At 39.9% G+C, this 15,705-nt stretch overlaps 1 protein-coding gene across 1 annotated transcript in view; it reads left to right on the forward strand.

Moving 5' to 3' along the window:
* The window catches only part of alx4a (ALX homeobox 4a), a 28,494-nt gene extending 13,751 nt beyond the window's left edge, over positions 1-14,743 (forward strand). The window contains exons 2-4 of the mRNA XM_041792280.1: positions 7,535-7,854; positions 12,361-12,489; positions 13,655-14,743. Of these exons, the coding sequence (XP_041648214.1) occupies positions 7,535-7,854; positions 12,361-12,489; positions 13,655-13,975 (770 nt within the window). The 3' untranslated portion in view covers positions 13,976-14,743. The remainder of the gene's footprint in view (positions 1-7,534; positions 7,855-12,360; positions 12,490-13,654) is intronic.
* The last annotated feature ends 962 nt before the right edge of the window (positions 14,744-15,705 follow it).

Raw genomic sequence — 15,705 nt, forward strand, 5'->3', positions numbered from 1 at the left:
ACTTAAATAAACAGAAGAACTACTAGATGTCTCAAGTTTCTTCCATTTAACTTAACATAGCTACAATAGTTGTAAAACACATAAAATCACATTTCTACTCAGAATGGTGTAATAACTCTGTTTCACTTTAATTATATAATTATATTAATAACTTTTAATTAATTTTAGTCAACAAATAAAGTTACCTGTTCACTTAGTGCAGTGTTTGTATGAATTATGTCAGACAATCAAAAATCCACCTAAAGTGGTCAAAACAGCTGACACACCTGAACAGTCAAAAAAAAACCCATGAATTGAAATAAATGAATTAAAATAACCTTAGTTCCACTTTAAAGTGTTGTAAACAGCTTCAACAGTCACAATAACAAGTGCATTCAAAAAATGAATTTGAAATATTACAATCCCACTTAGAAGTGGTATAATTAGATTGACTATATTAGTCACAACAAAAACTGAACTCAAAAATGTATTCAGAAAATCCCAACTCCAATTTAAAGTGGTGTCAACAGTTTGACTTGAATAGAATCAAAGCCAAATGAATGACACAGATACACAAACAATACCTGCTGAAATGGAGCATCTTAATCTGAGCCATAAACTAAAACACTAGCAATGCAGTAAAACCTGAATATCAAATACAAGGCACTCTTGTTATCACAGTGACATTTCTTAGGTTCAACTGGAGATTCTCCAGAACGTTTTCCTCCCTTGATCTTATTTCTTCACCCACTGATACCTTAAAATGAACTGAAAGTTCTCCTTTTGGAAAACCACCATCTCCAACCAACAGTTGCATTACAGATGCTGCAAGTGGTAGCTGGACCGTTTTAGCTCTCAAGCTTGAAGTATTTCCATACTGCTGATGTTTTAGCCATTAGACTGCTAATGTTGCTACTGTTGTTTTGTTGTCTTACTCGCGTGTTTATGGCCTCAAATTGTGCTCCGTTTACAACATTCAGCCTAAATGACCAGCTGGGCTGACTGGATCAAACTGTCTTAAATCGTCTTCGATCAGATACACAAGATCTGGACACCAGTTATATTGTTATCATCCATGACAGGTGATCTTTCCATTTGATGATACAGAAAATCTCAATATTTCAGCACTGAATGCAGACAAGTTATAGACGGACAAACATGTACAAAAGTGACAATTTTGTAGCATTAAAAAAAATAAAGTCAAATAACTTAATCTGATAGACCGCCAGGAACTTAATAGAATGAAATAACAGTACAACAACTTTAAATGATGTTGGGTCACTGCAACAACCCTGTACAAGTAATGACTGTCAGTTTCAATTCACAGACTATGTAAACAAAGATGTACTCTCAGTGACACCAACCTTTGGTTTATGGAGATGAGTTTTAATGGGTAATTTTGGTCACCAAATTCAAAATGTCAGCTCTATCAGCTCTTTTAACCTGTGGCTAACCTTTAGCCTCCTGGTAAACAGCTTTATTCATAGGCTATGATGCCTTCATAGAGGAGACAGTGGGGAGATAGAGAGTGGGGAATGGTATGCAGGAAAGGAGCCACACGTCTGATCTGAACTTGGGCCCCCACAGTCAAGGACACCAGCCTCTTAACATGGGGCGCAGGGACATAACTGCCCCCCCTACCCGGGTATTTTCAAACGGGACCACGTTTTTTTTTTTTTTTGTTGCAATTGGCATAATAATTGTATCAATAAAAACAGGGAAGGAGAGCCATATATCATCACACTTGTTCTGCTGGCAAAAACACCTGAAATCAACACTTGCATGCATGCGTCTCTCAGACAGATAGTGAGTCAGTAACAGGCTATCCGTCCATCTCACCCTGCTGCTCACTACCTAACATGGCTGTGAGCTGAGGGTCGCTGAGTGCATGTGTGTGTTTGTGAGATCTTCTGTGCTGACTGAGTACTGAGAATTGTCACAGAGCTCAGATATAGGCACACCTCGTGGCTCTAACCTGACAAATGATGAAAATAACTTCACCTCAGATGGTGCTGAGGAGCAGGAGGCTGCAGCGCTGAGAGTCGCCACTAGACTGAGCCAAAGAGAAGAGGCTCAGAGGTCTTACCAAGCAGCCTGAGACCAAATGTTTTTAGCCATTACATCCCCAACAGTGTGGCTGCATGTATTCACCCTAAGATGTGTAAATAAACTGGATAGTTCAGTGAGGGGCAGCAGCAGCAGGCACAACAGAGCTGCCAGTTTACATGAACACTGGCAGACACACGCAGTGGAAATTTATGATCAGAGAGCTGCCTGAGGTTTATAGCTAAGACAGCAAGTGTGTGTGTGTAAGAGAGTGGAAGACAGAGTGAAAGATGTGTCTCTAGGAATCACTCCCCGGCAATTTAACTGCAACAGTCTTGCTGCCAGGTGACTTTGCAGCCACATGATAAAGTCAACCACAGTAAGGACTGATAAACAGTGTTCGGGGAAAGAAGGAGGGGTTATTATGCAGTAAAAAAGCTGAAACTTTCTGCCACCACTCAGAATGATGGCTCTGGTGTCTGTTTCCCATCACATCATAGAATGATCTACGAACTACAACTGGATCGTGTGAGCAGCCAGTGATCTAGGCCATCCATTACAGAGAGACAGACAAACAGATCGAGACATTTTCAACACCAAGTGCCAACAGATTTCCCAACTTTTTCCTCACAAGGAGCGAGAAATTCTTTTGTTCCACCCTATCAGACCCAATAAATTATTTTACTGTTTCTACAAGCCATTCATTTGCTGCCAGAGGCAAGTGACAGAAAATTAGAGCTGGGTAGAGGAGAGGTTCGAAAATAATGTTATAGTGTGTTCACTCTCTCAGAATTCTCAGAAAAATCAAGACTAGGAAATAGATCCAGGATGTTTGAATAGTTCATCCCTTTCACCGTTACTTGTGCTTTAACATTTTATGTAAGTGTTGTATTTCTCTTAACATCCAAGATGTTACAAAAGTTACACAAACCAAGTTTCAAATTTGAAAGAAGGCACAATGAAATAGCAAATCATTTTTAAAGGCTTAACACAGAATACTTTTAATGTGTTTTATCTTAAAACTCACTCCTTTGAAGAATAAAAACAACTTACATCAACCTTCTAGCAGCCTGAAGCTAAAATATTAGTGTTTGTGTGTAACACTTAGCCTTCCATGTTCATTGCAGTAAATTTTAGGCTAAGTCCTGTATGTGAAATCATGAACTGTACAATGGACAATGTGTCCCGATCTCCTCCTGCTGTACAAAAGTGAAGTTAAAATATCAGGGATGCACGATATTATCAGCAGTATATTGGTATTGGCCAGTAATAGCTTAGAAAGTTAATTATTGGTATAATAAAATTTACGCCGATCTGTACGGCCAATAATGTGACGTCAAACTCAACATGTTGGCTGTGTGTGGGAAGTTTGTAAAGTACATGTGATGCGAGGAGGACTCAACAACACGGCTTTATTTTGCATCTAAAAAAACGTGAAGACTACATGGACTTTCTTAAGATAAAGAATGACAAAACTTCATGCCAGGGAAAACTCATCAACAGCCTCTACTTAAGTCATTCGACAAAGCTAAAAAACACAGCAGCGACCACCCAAAGGTAAGAAGCTGTACAGGAAAATCATTGAATTTATAGCTCTTGATAAACAGCCTTTCATTGTGGTAGAATATACAGGCTTCCCCGGGCTAATGATGCATTTAAAGCCCCGCTACGTTATACCTAGCAGGCGCTTAAAGCCTTACCTGAACTGTAAAACTTAGTTTCCAGTGACACAGAGAAGCTCCTCGTTAAAACTAAACATATTAGCTTCACCACAGATATATGGACATCAAGTATTGTCCTGTTAGCATTTTGAGCCTCACTGCCTCAGTGGATATGAGGATTTCACTCTTAAAAAGCCTGTCCTGCACTCACAAGAGTGCTCACTCAGCAGCCACAGTTACAGCCGCTTTTGATAACATGTTTCAGATATGGAAAATAGAGAAAAAGAACGTTCATGTCGTCCTACGTGACAGTGCGCAAAACATGGCAAAAGCAATGATGGACTTCTGTGAGCCAAGTCTCCCATGCATGGCACACACTCTGCAGGTGTCCTGTCTCCAGTATTGAAGATGTGGGTGTCACTGTGTTGTTACAGAGCTGTTTACAGTGAAATGCCCATTAAACTTGGTTGCTTAGTTAGTTTGTGGTGTTTAAAGCAGAATCAGGAGAACTACTTTAGTTGGAGTTTTATTCTTTTGTTCATCTTGAGTCTCAAAAATTTAAAATCATATTCAAGCTCTGAACTATAGCTAGATTTTTTTGCATTTAAGAATCTGTCTTTTTGTTGTTGTTATTTAAAGCACGTTGTCAGGAGTACCTCAGGGAGCCATCCCGCAAACTGGCTGAGTAATAAGAAGAATCAATCTAAATGCATAAGTTTTTTTCTTTTTTGCACTGTGGAACGCAATGTCAGCAGGTTATTTTGCTGCTTTTATTATCTTAAAAGATGCAGATGACTTTGGCTGTACTCTTAAAAATACATGTAGCATGTAATGCACATGTAACCCAAAGACATTACTGTAAGTTTTTCATTAATGTATGGCTGTATTTGAACAAAACAATACATCCTTCATTTCTGATGAAAATCAAATTCTATGTCTGTTTCTAAAAAAAATAGACTACCAATATTTAGAAAAAAATATTTGTAGTACAGCACAGAATTGGTGTTTTCACAGTGGAAAAAATGCCATTAAATATCGGTATCGGCCAAAGTGCCAGGGAAAGCTCTGACAAGAAGGTAGCGGCCATCAAACGAAGCTACAGTGTTAGTTTAGCAGACTCACAAATCTTGCACCGACTAATCTGATATCTGAATTTAGCCATTTGGCCAGCTAACTCACACATGCTTACTTTCAACATGGAGGAGGCAGGGCTTATGGGTTAAACTGAAAACCAGTTTGCAGGTGGAGCACTAATTCCCAGGCAGCAATTTCTCTTTTCATGCTGATATTAGGAATGGGCAGTAAGATGGTAATACTGTATCCTACATATTGCATGGTATATCATGAAGATGGTGCTGTGTAATGAGCGCACTTTGATTGTAATTGCCTTTAGAGTATGCAGTCCATTTCCACCTGCAGCAACTCTGCCTGCGTGGGAAGATGTTTTAAAGTGATGAAAGAACTTCTGTTATTGGCATGGGGCTAATGTGGCAATTCGAATGTTGAGCATATACATCGGCCCATGTATCCTTGCGCAAGATGGCACGGCATAGTTGGCACCGCGGTACTCTTCTCTGTCAAACTGTTAAATATGGACCAGTGGCTTTGATTTGATCCATGAGTGAGTTTAAAAACACTTTAATTCTTCTGTCTGGTGTAGATCAGTGATGAGGAATGGGGAAAAACGTTATATGTGATATGTAGATAAAGATTATCGGTGCCTTGTGGTTATTTTAGGCACTGAAGTAGTCTGTAACAGTGTATAAACTTCCAAACGTGGAAATGAATGAAAATAAAGGCCTTTATTTATCTTATAAAAGCACACAGAAAATTACTTTGCATTCCCAGATCCTACATGGTAACAGTTGATTATCATTTCTCATATTAAATCAGGGAGGAGGGGAGGGAAGGAAGAGGAAAAGAGCGCATGTCTGGTTAAAAAACAAGAAAAAGAGAGAAACTTCATTTGCTCCTCTGTCCTGATGTAGCACAATTAATTCATGAAGTTCAAGAACAATTCTTCAACTATAAATCACTTCTAGCGCCCCTGCAAACTTTGCCTTATAAATGTTTTTTTTATACTCGAAGTGTTTTGACAGAGGATTTAATGAAACGTTGGGAGAGGTGCAATCTGCTTGCTAACCATGTGCGTGCACACCAACAAGTGCCTGTAAAGTGTGATTATGTTGTGTATAATGTGAACACCTGGCGGTAATACCTTATACCCTGGTAAAATTTGGGGAGGGTATGATGGTATTAAAAAATGAATTCCGCCCAGTCCTAGCTGATATACAGCCTAAGGCCTAGTCCACATGTAGGTGGGTAGTTTTTGAGAAAGGACTTTTTCCCTTTTCAAAAATAATCCTGTCAACACACACTATGTTCTCTTAAACATCCTTGTCCACATGAAAACAGGAAAAAATTGCACTTTTTCATGCTATGAAGAGCATGACATGTCAACAACAGTGTACTGTAACGACCATTTCATTCAAAGTTGTCCCACAATCTAAACTGGGTCTCATCCAGAAGGGCCGCCGTACACAGTGGGGTTTGTGTCGTCAGAGTTTTGTATGAAGCTGCAGTGACCTCCATTGTCCATTCAGGCGTCTCTGTTCATCAACATAGTGTGTGAGCAACTGTATGTGTACACATGTCAAAAGTCAAGTTAGCAACATTAACACCAGCACATTTTAGCTCCTGTTATTACAAGCTCAAATCTCTGTTTTACCTATCACAAAAATGCATTAAGTAGAGTTGCAGCATGTTTGCAGCCTGGAAAGAGTTTTTATTAAAAGGTGCATTTTCAGCGTTAGTGTGTGTAAAGTAGATCAAAACACAGAGAAATACCTCAGACTTCAAAAATACCTGTATGTGTGAACTAGGGCTGGGCAATTAATCGCAAATTAGATTAAATTGCAATATGGCCTGCTGCAATTTTCCAATCTAAGAAGTTGCAATATTTCTATAACTTGAAATGTGTCAAAATACCAGTTCAGTAAATCCCGTTTTTTGCAGCAGCAAAGATGTTATGCATATTATGCAACATTCAAGTGTCAATTTTTTTATAATGGTTTATAAAAATCTTCCTTTTTGTGTTTTGTGTATGTTTTTAATCAAAATGAGTGACATAAAAATAATAATGCCCTAAAACAAAGCAAATGACTACACATTTGCAATATGAGCAACAATAGTTAGCTCATTCTATTCAAAACTGATGAAACCTAGCATTACTCCACGAAAGTCATACCTAAGCTGCAATCAGCTGGTAGCAAGCCTCAACTCCCCCAACCCAGCCGCCTCCTTTATAGCTTAAAGCTTGTTGCACCCCCATATTCAGATTCATGCTACTATGGATTAATTGCATTGGAAATAATTCCATTGTTTTCAATACACATGGTCTTATTTATGGAATTATTTATTGTTTGAATTTGTTAAAAAAAGACATAAGATTAACCCAAGAATAATTGCATATTAAATCGCAATATCTGGGGAACAAAATTGCAATTAAATTATTTTTGCAAATCGTTCAGCCCTGGTGTGAACAAGGCCTATGATTGAACGTGACAGTATGGGTTCATAGCAGACAGCATTTTTAAGGACTTAATGCACTTTTCCTTATTTTCAGAGTTATCTCCTTAGTAAGATACAACAAGATTTTGTAATCTCCACTTAGTTTTCTCCTTGGGGAAATCTGTTTTGGACTAAGTGCTGCATGCCTCAAACAGGTGTCCAGGTCGCAGCAGGGCCACAGAGAGTTACCTGATCATAAAAAAAAACAGTTTTAATTCCAACAACTTCATATCAAATCTTAAGAATGAATGTTTTTTATGTGTTTCCTGTTTGTGCAGGTAAAGACAGTTCAGGTCTGACAGACTCTGACTTGGCTCCAGACTCTGATCCACCTGGAATGGACCCCAGCTACCTGTCTGTGAAGGATCAGGGCGTGAAGACAGCCTCTGATAGACCGCCAGGAACAGACCTGCCTAGCCCTTTGGATAAGGGCGATGGAGGCGAAAGCAACAAGGGCAAGAAAAGACGCAACCGCACTACCTTCACAAGCTACCAGCTGGAGGAGCTGGAGAAGGTTTTCCAGAAGACGCACTATCCTGACGTGTATGCCCGGGAGCAGCTGGCACTGAGAACTGACCTGACTGAAGCAAGAGTGCAGGTAATACAGGAACCTATGCAACACTGATATGTAGAATTGTGCAGCTTGTGTATCAAAATATACACAATTAGTTCAAATGACTGTAAATAATAATATGGCAGACTAAGTTGCCTCAACATGGCTGTCCTATCACAAAGTGAAAAAGTGGGCTTTGTCATAGCAGAGGCCAGTGTTATAACAACACAACCTCATGGATCCTTCAACATCTGCAGCTCTACAGAGATAACGTCACTCACAGAACAACATGAGAGATTTATCTGGTGATGTGGGAGTTGAGGGGAGAGAGTGGGGGAGTGGGAGCTCACAGAGGCCAGGGGGCCCACAGGGCTGAGGTTTTCTAGCTGCCTGGGCCTCATATGTGCAGATCGTAGGGGAGCAGACTTTCATCCACATATGAGGAGATGTGTTTTACTCAACCCTTTGTACCTGAGCACAGTTTTTAGTTCTGATGGTATTAGAAGAGCCTGAGGCGTACAGAAACCCCTCTAGTGACCTTCTGGCCTGATTTACATACAGTCCACTCATGACTGCTGTTTTGCATTCCTACAAAGGTGAACAGAGTAAAAGACCTCCAACAACTCCTCTACATATGTTCTCTGTGTGTGAGTGCATGTACGTGTGCACCACAGACTACCAAAGCCCCTGGCTTTTCTGTGTTTTTCTTTCATTAACATCCTGTTCAGACAAGAATGTGTCCCTGCTGTGGTGTCCAGGGGAGGTGTGAAACTCTTCCCAGGAGCTTTGACCAAGTTAGCGATATGATAACTCAAGTCATATGAGCAATGAGAATTTTTCGAAGCTTATGACATATTCAAGTTTTTTTAAAAACAAGTGCCAAGATATGATATTTGTGTTTTGTTTTTGTTGAGTGATAGAGCCATATATGTTGTGAGATAAGAGTTTGATTAAATATAATCTTTTACATGTCCAGCTGGAGCGCTGACCACAGAGGCTTTGCAGTGAAACACAGGAAGTGTGTGAGTGTGTGTGTGCAGCCGCAGGGTTATAACTCAGCCCTGAGACACCGAGGGTCTGCAGCTCAGCACCGCTCTGCTGCTCACACTATCACAGACCTGCTGGCTTCACATGGATGCAGCTTTACAGCCCTCAGCCCTCCCAGCGGCCCTCTTAAACACTCAAGTTAAAAAGATAAAAGACACGAGATGCCTAGTCGGTCAGAGAACAGAGCTCTGTACTCTGTTAAGGTCTTTCACACGCAAACTGACTCGCAGCTCATGAATCCTGAGTTTGAAGAGAAAGAGGTGAAAAAAGAAAAACTTTACTGCTGCTGAGAAGCTGAAAAGAACTTTTCTTCAAAATGAAACTGGCCAAAGAGTAAAACTGTGAGGATATTACACCTCATTTTCAGATACTGCTCACTCAAAAGAAAACAAGGACCTTCAGGCCTGCAGTTGTTTGCTTTTTCAGGCTCAGTCTTTCAAAGGGAGAGAGTAAGTTCAGATCCAAGTCATATGCAGCACAGATACATGGGAGGTCAAACGTCAAGGGTCGGGGTTTTAACAACATTACATTTCTCAGATTTACCTTCTGTTAGAGCTCAGGGTTCAGCTGGCAAACACAGTTGTCTTTAAGAGCCTAAGATCCAAATTCAAAGCTGTCAAACTTTCAAAACTCAGGATATTTTTTGCAAAAAAGCTGTCTCCATTATTTAAATGATTAACAGTAACATAAATCACCAAAGTTTAAAACAAAAAAGTAAGCTCTTCATCAGGACTTTAACATAAAGCTGTTGAGTGAAGCACAGAGAGCACTATCTAAACTTCACAAATTAGGCAACAGTTTGTAACTAAACATTGCTTATATATTTGTGCATCTCAGAAACAGTGCAGGAGTTTGCCTTTGCAGTTGTTGTGGGGTTTTTCTGTATTACAAAACAAGAGTTTGGTGTCTCGGCATTGTATTTCTGTACACATGGTTTTGAAACAGCTATCAGTATGGTTTGGTTTTTACCAGTACAATTTTGTGGTTGAAAGTTTGGTTGCAGTTGTAAACCAGTAGATCATTTTTAGTGATTTAATTTTTTGGATCAAGCCATACTAGTCCTTCATACTAAATCCACATGACTTGATTTCTAAACGAGAGAAGAGTCACTTTAAGATGCTTTTTGTAACATACCTAACTACCTAGCAGAGACGTACCACTGATGTAACTCCCAGTTCCAAATAAAAGGTCAACGCATATCACGCAAGATTAAAGACATTGAGCGTGGAAGGACGAAATCCAAAATCACATCGAAAAGAGCCAGTTGAGGTGGTTCAAGTATCTGATCAGGACACCTCCCTGTGGACGTGTTCCAGGCACAGCTGGGAGGAGACCTTGAAGAAGACCAAGGATGCACTGTAAGGTTTATATATCCTGTCCGGTCTGGGACACCTTGGACTCCTCTAGGAGGAGATGGATGGATGGATGGCAGAATGAGTAGCAGAGACCCAGTGAACTAATCTCTAATGTTAAAGCCAGTGCATCAATCGCTCAGATCTTTGACGTATAGATCGGTTAACTAATTCAGATCAGTTTATCTTTACACCACCAGACTGCAGGAATACTGTTGTTCTCTACCGTACAGCCAAAGGGGATCCCAACAATAAACAAAAATCATAAGGCATTTGATTGAGATTAGGCGCATCATATTTATGATGCAAAACTTTTCTTAAGTGCAACAAGTGGGGCTCTGGTGTAGGCACCCATGGACAGCAGCTGTGGTCCTCAGGGCACTGGTCACAGGACTGATTCCTGGTCTCGGCATGTGTTTGGTGTATGTTTCTCCCCATTCTCTCTCCCTGTGTTTCATGTCTCTCTTTAGCTATTCATTGAAAAAAAGAAGATGGAAAAATGCAAAAATGCAAAAAAAAACCAACCAAACAAACAAACAAACAAAAAAACTTTAAAAAAAGCAACAAGTGGATACATTGGCTGCATTGTTATCAAAAACTTAGATGTACTAACACACAAGAGATTCCAAGAGTTTTGTCTGAGAAAGGCAACCACACTCAGTTTGCACCATCTTTTTCTCATTGCTGTTAATCTAAATTTGGCTTAAATGACATGCATAATAAGAAATCATCTGGTAGCAGATTTGAGGGTTAAACAGAACAAACTTCCATTTAATGACCAACATTACTGGTCAGGATGTTTCCACAGTATTATGATTAGAGCTCTGGGGGTGTTGGAAAACTGAAGACAGGCTCAGTCTGGGATTTCTTTTGACTCTGGTATGGAGGCTGACATGAATGACAGCAGAGGCGGGTTATCAATCCTCTGAGCTGGACTCTCACTTCAAAGTGTTTTCAGGCCTGTACAGCTCTCCTGCTGGGGCCGCTTTGGCATTTCTCTGCTCTTTCTCTCTCTGGGGTTGTAACATAAATAAAGCCTCATTGAAAGTCCACCAGCTACTTAAGCTGTCATGGTCTTTACCAATTACTGTCACAATGCCGTGTGTGCAACACAAAAATATGTTCCGCCTGTGTAATAGCCAGGAGACTGAAGTGAACAGACAGTGAGCAGATCAGAGACTTAATTTTCATATTTGTCTCTTATATATTTGGTAATTATGAACAGTAAAGAGAGGAACTAGACAGTTAAGAGGAAAATGTATGAACATATCATGAAAGACGGATGATGTCCTCAGCTCTGTGTTCCTCTTTAATTTAGAGGGAGACAGCATGTCAAAGCCAGGAGCTACAGGCCTCAGGAAATTAAAAAGGAAAATGTAAACAAACCACACTTATAATCCCATCTCAATTTTCTATTTCCCATGTTAACTCTTTGGGTGTTTGAACAAAGAATTAGAAATGACATTTGAGCACTGTATCAGAAACTGAGCATTTCTGTGGTTAAAATCGTGCAATAATGAGTCAAGACAGAGACAGAATCTGATAGCCAAAGGGTGTAAACAAACTGCTGAGTTCAACACAAAGCATGTTAGGTCTGAAGTCCATCACTGACTGACACATTTAAATTACTCTAAAAGCTATGATTGTAATGCAAACACAATGCAACCTTCAGCAATCAGACGTGTCGGATTTAGACGTCAGAGGAGATTAGGGATGAATAAAAAGCTCTGATTTTCTCAGAAAAAAATAAGCAAAGGTGAGAGACATGACAGCTGTTTACATTTTGTTTATAAAGTGAAGGTTTGTGCCTGCAGTTTACCTCCAATGCCTCTTTGATGTGTTTGTACCTGCACACTGTTACTACTTCAGCTTGGACAGAAGTCTCTGATGTACTGCAGGGATCACTTTAGGTAGTTAGCCTTATGCCCCGTTGCTAGTAAAGCCTTGGATGACTTTGATTCCATTTTAGATGTTTATCCATAGAAAAGTATTCCCCTTAGATTTATGGAAACTTCTTGTTAAAGGGTTTAAGTGTACACTGTTTCCCTTGCTGAATGTTAAACCTCTCAAGACATTTGACAGGCAAAGTCTGTATTTTCTTGACAAAAATGACCACGCCAGTTTTAAAAATGTGAACACTTTCTCTCTGCAGGTTTGGTTTCAGAACCGAAGAGCAAAATGGAGGAAAAGAGAGCGATTTGGCCAGATGCAGCAGGTCCGAACACATTTCTCCACAGCCTATGAGCTGCCTCTTCTGACACGGCCTGAAAATTACGCACAGGTATGGAATGAGTCCTCAAAGTTAAGGCTTTCAGTTTTGATATGGCGTTCCTCAACCGATTCACTCCAAATTTAGAGGCAAAATGACTTGATGTGACAGAAATAAATTTCATGTAAAAAAAAAGAAGAAGAATTTAGCACTTGCTCTGTTGACACAGGAAATGGCACATATCAATACAGTAGGAGCAGGACAATGGGAATGCTTACTAAGTGACAGAGCTTAACTGCATGATTTGAAGGAAAAAGCCAGTTCATTTTCTCTACAGAAATATTCAAGTTAGTGTGAAACAATGAAATGTGCTTCAGTAGATCTCAACCTCTTTTTAAGAATTTATTTGCAATCACAGCAAAATATACAACAGTGCCCACAATTCCTGAGTGTCACAGTGACGCCTCTGATTGGTTGGGGTCTGCTATGGAAATGCCACGAATGATTACCATTTATGTCACTGAAGCAATATATGCACACACTATGGTATACTACAATATCTGCATTTAAAATACAAACACTACAAGAAAGATACATGTAGAAAATAGTGCATTTGAAAGTTTGAAAAATGATCCTTTACAATGGAGATTTAAGGGGTTGTTTATTTTCCTGCTGACCATCTGATGACAGCTGCAGGCATCCATCAGAGTCCATAGAATTAATATGCTCATTTTAGCACAGTACTTATTGAAAATGTTATTTGGATAGTATCATAGCCTCCCGCTTGTTTCTAGTCTTTTTGCTTAACTAGGCTAAGGACATACCGACTAAAGATATTTTTTATAGGGCTCAGGGCTGATATTTGGCATTTAGCCGATCATCTGTGTTGGCATATTATTGAACCAATAACATAACTTAATAGCTGAAACGTTTTTTAATCATAACTTTATTATTATGCTAAATAGAATCAGCAAATAACAGGCAAGTCTGTCATGGTTGTGTGATGCAAAATTAAAGACTGGCAATGTTTGTCTTTTGGAACTTAAATCAGATCAGAAGTGATGGCATAAGAGGCAGAGAATCAATGTGAACATCTTGGTAAAAGCTAAAAAGTAAACTCAGCGGGCTCAGCAGACGACCTTAAATTACTGATGTATTGATCATTTAAGCTCTGTGTTGGACTAATTAAAAGCCAGTAGTGTAAAAGCCTCACAAACGTTTCCCTTCACTATTTCAGATTCAGAACCCTTCATGGATCGGTGGCAGCAGTGCAGCATCTCCGGTGCCGGGCTGTGTTGTGCCCTGTGACACTGTGACTCCCTGTATGACACCTCACCCTCACTCTGCCAGCGGGGTGTCTGATTTTCTGGGAGTGCCAAGCCCTGGAAGTCACATGGGTCAGGCTCACATGGGCAGCCTGTTTGGAGGATCTCCTGGCATGGCAACCAGCATCAACGCATACGATCTCAACATGGACCCTGACCGCAAGTCGTCTAGTATCGCCACATTGCGCATGAAAGCCAAAGAGCACAGTGCAGCTATATCTTGGGCTACATGATGTGCTGATACCTGCTGCAGGGCGGATCTTGTTTAACCCTAAGATGCTCACACAACCCAGTATGGGGGAACTACAATGAAAAAACTCTAAATGCAACAGTGACTACCTTAATAAATGTTGCTATAAAATAGTTCTGAAAACAAATAGCTGAGTGGAGAGAAAACAACATAAGATTTGGTTATGATAAGTGGTGTAGCACTGCCATATTTCTCAGTACCTCTGGTGGGAGAAAGCAGCTACAGAGGGAAAGTGAGCTTTGTGCAAAGCATGTTGGGAGTTGATGCTGATGTGCAGAGAAAATATTGAATAATTTCAAAAAAATCGATGCACTTATTTGTTAAATGATGGATTTTGTACAGTGCATTCAGTGTTGCTATAGATCTCTATTCAGGTGCTGTTTTATTCTTACTTTATTATTTAAATTGAGTGTTTTCAATTCTTTTCCCATCAGTCTTTATGTTTCTGGTTCAGTAAGCATCCATAAAATACCCTTAAGTTCAAATGTCTTTGTTATATGCCCTGTACATATTATTCTAAGGTGATACCTACCAGCATTAACATATGCAGGAGTGTGTAACTTACACTGTTACACTGTTATGATAGTGCTACAGAAATCTCTTTATATTCAGAATATATGCCACATTATGAAGCCTCTCAGATTCAAAACAAACATATTAGTTGCTAAAAAGTTTGAAGTGGTCCAACCCTATAACATTTACAAGTCAAACAGATGAAATGTGGTTTGTTTTAGTTTGGTCAGGGCGAGAAATCCACCTGCCACACTGACTCAGCCTGCTGACAGCCCGAGAGAGGAAGGATGGAGGAGGAAATGGTGTGTGGGAGTATGAGAGGGGCACAGCAGGCCTGCTGCTCTCGGGGCTGAAGAGCCTGGGAGCGCCAGCCTCCAAACAGAGCCAGCTCTGTTTCAAAGAGGACAGAGTCCAAGTGGACATGACTGTGCCCCTTAACATTTCAGGTCTCAGGAGTTTCACAGAGAAGTGCCTACTAGTCAGTCATTCTGCCAGAAATAACACTGAAAACAGCAGCAGCTACTTTTGAAACAGAGGAGGCTGGTGGAGATTACACACAGTGTGTTGACAATCTTGAACACTGAAAGGAGTGTGTTCAGTGTTCAACAGCCTTTTCTGGACTCAAACATGACTTTGCTAAGCTGTGCTAAAATAAGCATTTTTCTATTGCTTTTGCTAGACTTTTCTCTCACTATTGCTGTCAAAGCCAAACAAGGGACAAAATCATGTACAAGATACAGAGGACATCTGAGATTTTCAAAACAGAGGAGTCAGCACTTAAAAATACCCTTAAGTATTTTCATTTCCAGGTAAGGCAGAACCACAAAGGACACATTTCCACTCTGTCTTCTTTAGTGTTGAAGAAGTTGAAGGTACACTGAGGGACACCCGGTCGTGTCCATTGTAGACATTGCCCAGAAATAAACTACTTAAAAGGACTTTTTTTTTGAGTGATGACTCCTCAGTTTTGCAAGTCTTTTTTGTCATGCACCTTAATAAGTTTATTGTTTGAGTATGCTCCTTTTTGCTTTCTTTGTGAGCCTCTGAGATTTTTACACATCAGTTGGATGTTGATAAACCATCATAGGCCGAAAAATGCCAACCTCCAACTTCAAAAACTGTTCAGTGAAGTTGCACTGAACCACACAACAGACATGTTTCTGTTCATGTAGTTCAACTATGCATCTCAGTGATGTTGCA

Source organism: Cheilinus undulatus, linkage group 1, assembly GCF_018320785.1.
Source record: "Cheilinus undulatus linkage group 1, ASM1832078v1, whole genome shotgun sequence".
NCBI classification, from domain to species: domain Eukaryota; kingdom Metazoa; phylum Chordata; class Actinopteri; order Labriformes; family Labridae; genus Cheilinus; species Cheilinus undulatus.